General features: G+C 55.1%; 2 protein-coding genes across 2 annotated transcripts; one reads left to right on the forward strand and one right to left on the reverse strand.

The window, feature by feature from the left end:
- Window positions 1-1,529: 1,529 nt before the first annotated feature.
- Window positions 1,530-3,808, reverse strand: LOC132912049 (uncharacterized). Its single transcript, XM_060969159.1, has 2 exons — window positions 2,459-3,808; window positions 1,530-2,384 (listed from the first exon to the last, which is right to left on the reverse strand). Exons 1-2 carry the CDS (start codon window positions 3,806-3,808, stop codon window positions 1,530-1,532), a joined length of 2,205 nt encoding a protein of 734 aa, XP_060825142.1.
- Window positions 3,809-5,983: 2,175 nt separating this feature from the next.
- On the forward strand, window positions 5,984-6,487 carry LOC132912104 (cGMP-dependent 3',5'-cyclic phosphodiesterase-like). The gene is made up of 2 exons (XM_060969218.1): window positions 5,984-6,267; window positions 6,355-6,487. The coding sequence occupies exons 1-2, from the start codon at window positions 6,001-6,003 to the stop codon at window positions 6,466-6,468; spliced, it is 381 nt and encodes a 126-aa protein (XP_060825201.1). The 5' UTR covers window positions 5,984-6,000; the 3' UTR covers window positions 6,469-6,487.
- The last annotated feature ends 286 nt before the right edge of the window (window positions 6,488-6,773 follow it).

Here is a 6,773-nt window from a genome sequence, read left to right on the forward strand (position 1 = left end):
ACTCTTACCGACTAAAACCACCACGTGGCTGCTCGTACGCACAGGGAAGAAGAGGGCCCAGGGGTATCACGGTTGAAAATCTCCTGTAAGCCCTCCTCTCATCGTCTTCCCTCCTAGTGCGGAGGGGATGCTTCGCTGTGCCTCCCGGGGCAGCCAACCCCGGGGTCATCTTCCTCTTGTTGTTTCCGTATCCGTTGGGGGAGATGGCGGCCTCCCCCCGTTGCGCCCACTTCTCTCGCGTCGTATCCTTGCCGGGTGCTCGGCGCGGACCCTGAGCCGCTCCGCCCGCTCCTTCGCGAGCATGATTTGCTCGCAAAAGTCCCTCACTGCCTCGTAGTCCGACCGGCTACGTAGCAGCGCCTCCACGATCCTCCTCGGGGACAGGTCGTCCCCGATCTTCACCGTCAGGGTGTGTCTCTGCATGGCCCACGCAGGGCAGTGCTGCAGAGTGTGCTGGGCGTTGTCCTCCGCCTCCCCGCAGTGGTGACAGATGTTGGTCACCTCCTTCCGAATCTTCTTCAGGAACTCCCCGAACACTCCGTGCCCGGTGAGCACCTGGGTCAGCCTGTAGGTCAGCGGAACGCCCCGCGCTTCCTTCCACCTGTCCCAGACGGGCAGGACCGCGTCTACCGCGCGGTGGGACGTCTTCCTCGCCTCCTTCTCCAGTAGGAGCCGCCACCTCTCCCATGTCTCCTCTTCTATCTCCTTCCTCACCTGCAGAGGGTCTTCGTCTCGATCCCCGCCCCTGACTCTCGTGGCTCCGTACACCTTTTGAAGGGCCAGGGCTTGCAACGCGTATGGAGGGGATGCCGCCAGGACGGTCGCGGACGCGTGCGACACCGTCCTGTACCCTCTCGCTATCCTCAGAGCGGTGGTGCGTTGAACCGCCCGCAGGAGTGCCTGACTTCGCCTGCTCGCGGCCAGATCCCTCGCCCAGATGGGCGCACCGTACATCGCTCGGGCTCTGACCACCCCGTCGTACAGCCTGCGCACCCCTCTCCCGGCGCCTCCGATGTTCGGGAGGATGCCGCACAGGGCGTTGGCCGCTGCCGCCACCTTTGGGGCGAGGCTCTCGAAGTGGGGCTCGAACGACCATTGGTCGTCGATGATGAGGCCAAGGTACCTCAGTTGGCTCCCCACCCGGACCCCTACCCCGTCCACGTCGATCGTCAGTCCATCCGGGGGCGGTCCTCTGCGTCTTCCGTCGTAGAACCCGAGCGCCTCCGTCTTGGCCGCGGCGACCTTCAGCCCCAGTTCTCCGATGGCCCTCGCCGCTCGCCGGGTGGCCTCCGTGGCAGCCTCCGCCGTCTCGTACCACCAGCGCCCTCCTGCCACGACCAGGGTGTCGTCCGCGTAGCAGATCAGTCCCGTGCTTCTGGGCATCGGGGTGCGGAGCACGTAGTCGTAGGCGGTTATCCACAGCATCGGTCCCAGGACCGAGCCCTGCGGCACCATCCTCCCGGATGGACTGGTAGAGCAGGTCCTGTGCCCTTCCGGCTCTGCCCAAGTTACACTGGAGGACCCGGAACTTACTCGGTCACTTCCATGGCCTCCCCCGGGCCACTCACTCCGATGGTGCTATCCTTCCCTCCGACTGGTGGGTTGCCCGACAGGCTGGCCTGCTCCGCGGCTCCGGTGACGCCCTTGCTCGTGGTTGTCGCCGTGGCCTCTGCTGCCTTGGCCATCGCCGTTCTCCGCGCCCTTCTCCTTCCGGATGGTCCTACCTCCGGTGGTTTGCACGCCGCGCTTCCCATCCTGTGTTTTGACGGGGCTCCTTTTGCCTCGCAGATGGGGCATCTCGGCGATGCGGCCGTGCAATTCCTCGCCCTGTGCCCCTCTTCTCCGCACCGGAAACACAGGTGGGTTCTTCTCACCGGGGAGACGCACATCGCCGCCATGTGGCCCACCTCCAGGCATCGGAAACACTGGAGCGGTCTCCTGGGGAGTGCGATCACCTTTGCCCTGGTCCACCCCAGTGTGACCCTCCCCGCTTGAGCCAGTTTACGGGCTCCGGCCACGGGGCACTTGGCGTAAAATATCCCCATGCCGCTTCTAGATGTTCCCGCGTTCCATGCTCTGACGTCGCGGGGCTGGCAGTCCGCCGCCCTGGACAGCTCCTCCAGCAGTTCCTCCTCGTTCAGGGATATGTCGACCCCCACCAATTTGATCTCGGCCGTCGGTACCGGGACTGATACTCTGACGGTGGAGGGGTCCAATACCCCGGCTAATCGCGACGCCAACTGCGTGGCCTTGCTCATGCCGGCGTCGTCCGGGATATTGATCACCATGGCCCCGGTCGCCGCCTTTCTCGTTCGGACGTACTCCAGTCCGCATTTCTGGAGGGTCTTGTCCCGTCTCGCCTCCGCCAGGATCTCCTCGTACGTCTTCGGAGCCCCGTCCCTCAGCGTGAGCGTTACCGCCGATGACGATGGGGGGGGGGTCGGAGTGCTGGCCGCACGACCGCCGATCCCGTCCTGCCCGCCACCGTCGCGTACGTCCGTTTCGCCGGTTGGGCTCCTGCCTTCTTCTCTCCGTTTCTTTCTCTCCTCCTTTCCCCTCCACCTAATGCGGCGGGGGTCGTCCTTGGCGGTTGCCCGGCTGGTCCCACCGCCGATCTCGCCCTGTTTGTTTGTGGCGCGATGGGTAGGGGGGCGCCGTGGCCCGCTTCTTTCCTCCTCTGTTCCCTGGCATTCCGTCTCGCCTTCCGCGAGACCATGGTCCTCCATTCCCCGTCCGTCTCCTGTCCCTGTCCCGCTTTCTGTTGAGAGGGTAGGGAGGATTGCGGGGGTTGTTGGGGAGGCTTCGGGCCCGCCGTCCGCGGCATCGTCGTCCGGTCTTTGTTGCCGCTGATGTTCCCTCCTGTCGCTTGTCTCGGCAGGCCCGTTCCCCTGAGGGCTTCCCTGAGCTCTTCCCTCAGGGTCCCCAACAGGGATGGGCCGAGGCTGCTTATCGACTTCTTTAGCATCTCTATTTCCGATCTGACGTCGTCCTTGGCCCTCCCGCTGCTCCGGGGAGCCTGCGCCTCCGTCGGGGACGGCGCCGCTGTCTCGGCCGTGCCTTTCAGGTACCTGTTTATCCTTCCTTCCAGTTCCTCGTTCCTCCTCTTCAGGCCTTCCACCTCTCTTTCCAGTGCCTCCCTCTTCTTCCTTTCTTCCAGGAAGTCTGGCACCCGGGAGGTGGTTGTTTGGTGGGACCATGCCGCGACGGTGTACTCGACTGCGTCCTTGAGGGTTTTGACGTACGTCCCCTTGAGGTTGGAGGACGTCGCCGCCACCTTCAGGACCTCGGCCTGATGTCGCCGTACTTCGGCGTCCACGTCTCTCGGTGAGGACCCTTGGATAACGTTCCTCAATCGATCCGACACCTCTGGAGTCACTTTTGTTAACTTTCTCTTCTTGCCCCTCGCGGTGACCGAGGCCATTGACTCCTCGTCCTCCGATCTGCCTTCCGAGATCGACTCCTTTCTCATCAGAGACGACTCTCTCGAGCCGTCTATGGACCTGTGCCCATCTTGCGCTTTCTCTTTGTCCTTCACCTTCTTGTGGATTTTGAAGGTTTGGAACATGTTGCCGTTGTGCTCCGCTGCGGTTGGAAGCGGGGGGGTTGACGGGACCGCGAGCGGGGCGTGCGACGGCGTCGGTGTCGGCTTCCCTCCCCGGCTGTTGCTTCTTCTCCTGTCCTCGGGTCCCGCCCTCTCCGCTTTTCTCTCCCCGCTTCTTCCGCGGTTTTTTGCCGCTTCGATGTTGTTCGTTTTCGGCCTTACGGGAGGCCCACCCTCGCGGGTCTCCTCCATCGCGACGTCTTCCATTTCTTCACCGGACGCGTTTACGCGTATGGGGGTCCGGTGGCCCACCCCCACACGGCCACGATCGCTAGCTAACGACGCAGTGGGGCCCGCTTAACCACCCACTCCTGCGCCGGTACTGAGGTATCCCTCCCCTGCACCGTAAATGTCGATCTTTTGATTCTCCTGCATGTCCATATTTTTTTTTTTTCTTTCTTCTTCTTCCTCCTTCCTCCTTCCTTCTTCATCAGGTGCATGGTTAACGAGCCATGCCCTCGTTTGCTTTGCCACTCACTCTTTCGCACCCTACCCCGGTCGGGACCGATGCAGGATGACGGGGAGCCCCACGTGAAGGTGAGGTGAGTGGTCTTGACCGATATGGGCCCGCCAACTTCTCCGAAGTTCTCCGCACCGGATCAGCGATCTGACGGGCGCCGGAGCGCCGGCCAGCCGCCACCCGACTATAGGTGAACATCAGATACATCGGGGTTTCTCAGGGCATGATTCTACGCACTGAGAACCCATACCCGCCTCGTGCTCCCCAACCTAACCCCAACCTAACCCCAACCTAACCCCGTAGAATGGTTTTCCAACCCTCCAAATCGTTGTGGAAGGCTCTCCAACGATTCCTAATACCGCAGAATTGTTTTCCAACCCTCCACAACGTCGTGGAAGTATCTCCAACGATTTCCAATACCGCAGAATTGTTTTCCAACCCTCCAGATCGTTGTGGAAGGCTCTCCAACGATTCCCAATACCGCAGAATTGTTTTCCAACCCTCCACAACGTTGTGGAAGTATCTCCAACGATTTCCAACCCAGTAGAATGGATTTCCAACCCACCACAACGACTCATCACCGTCCTAACCGTCGATATCGCTCATCACGAGGACAAACTTTCACCACCTCAAAGCGGAAACGGACCTGTCATCTCTGCCACGGACCTCATGAATTAATGAATTGCCAACTCTTCCAAGCAAGGACGGCAAAGACACGTATTGAATTAGTGAAGGAGGCAACTGCCTAGGCCCGGGACACACCACCAACCAATGCTCCGCTGGATCATGCAGCATTTGTCGACGACGCCATCACACTCTCCTCCATCGAAACGACATTCAGGTAAGGAAAAAGGTAGTGAACACGCGATCACCCGGTAGTAGGTCACCCAGTGATAGATCATCAAGCGGTCGGTCGTCGAGCAGTCATTCATCGAATGGCCGGTCTAATAAAAGCCGATCTCCCGATGGATCACCTATACGTCGTCATACTCCCCGATCGAGACGCACTTCCGAAGCGAAGCGACGGCCTACTCTCCATCACCAACCGCGATCAACGCAACCTAACTCTATCGAATCTGGCGGATCCACCAAAGAAGTGCAGCTAAAAGGTAAGTGACTATTGAAAAAGAAAATCGAAGAAGTGACCGAGGATCCAAATACCCCCCTCCAAGCCCCAGTCACGTCTGATCTGATAGTCACTGCTAAAATCAACCTTTTAAATAACTGGGCGCAGCCTGTCCGAGCTAGAGCGTTGTTGGACACCGGATTCAGTACGAATTTCATAACAGAAAAGCTCGCTCGCTTACTCGCCCTCAAACAAAGGAAATGTTCAGTGCCGATCGGAGCGCTAGACAACTTAACTACCATTGCTAAGCGCCAAATCACGGCTATCATTACTTCTGTAGATGGCACCTACCGACGAACAGTGACCTTTTTAGTCATACCCACAATATCGCCCGCGGTTCCAGACCAATCCATCGATCGATCCCTAATCCAAGTACCTAAGAACGTACAACTAGCTGACCCAGATTTCCATAAGTCAAGCCCGATCGAGGTACTATTAAGCGCTGGACCAACGTTAGCATCGTTATGCATCGGGCAAATCAAACTAAATACAACAAACCACTCCGAGTTATGTTTACAAAAGACACGATTCGGCTGGGCCATCGGGGGGGAGCTCTAACACACAAGTGGCTACGCATAGATATAATCGATAGGTTTAAGATATTCTTTTGTTTTTATCCCCAGTTCATGTAAGAAAGTGCAATAAAGGTTTTTCGGCTCAGGACGGTGTGATAAATTTATCCAAAGAATAAAATAATAGCTATCGTAATCCTACCTCTGAATACAGAAATAAAAACAAAAAATTGAACATAAATGTGATATCAATATAACTTATCATTCTCTCATTCAATAGAGACATAATTTTGCATAGACCATGTGCATTTTAAATAAAGAAGGGTGCAATATATTTGAAAACGTTAATAGTGAAGAGTATAGCGAACCACTAGATCTACTGAAAAATAATATACTTGCAACTGACTTAGCATGCCACTTTCGAACGATAGAAAAACAGGAAGAAATAGTTAGAAGTAAATCTGACCAAAATGTCTCTAAACGAAAGAGATTATTTCTTAATATGATTATGACATGTTGTGATCTTAGTGATCAGACTAAGCAGTGGAAAGTTTCTAAAAAAACTGCAGTAAATAGAAGCCTAAGTTTAGAGAAATTTCGAAGACAATAATATATTTAGGAGCTTATCAGCTTTTTTTCTTAGACTTTGCGTTAGGAACAAATTTATGATGAATTTTTTTCACGTGGAGATTTAGAAAAAAGTGTGGGTAGTTCCCCCATAGAAATGATGGATAGAGAACGAGCATCTATACCAGATCTACAAGTTTAATTCATTACAAATATAGTCCTCCTACTCTTTATGTAAGTATATTTTAAAAGATCTGTCTTTGTACAATATATGTATATACTTTTATTCTTAATACACATTCAAAGTCAAAATACCAGATTTAAGATCTACTTTTCATAAGGAGTATAATTAAAAGGAAGAATAGTATTTTTGTAACAGATAAGATTTTCTTAATTGAAAGGGACAGTGATGTTTTGTGAAGACAGTAGAATATAGATTACAGATTATATACCTTTCTCTTTATTTCGTTAATTTTAGTCTTCCATATGATTTATTTCATTATTTTG

This window comes from Bombus pascuorum, chromosome 11 (genome assembly GCF_905332965.1).
Source record: "Bombus pascuorum chromosome 11, iyBomPasc1.1, whole genome shotgun sequence".
Taxonomy (NCBI): Eukaryota; Metazoa; Arthropoda; class Insecta; order Hymenoptera; family Apidae; genus Bombus; species Bombus pascuorum.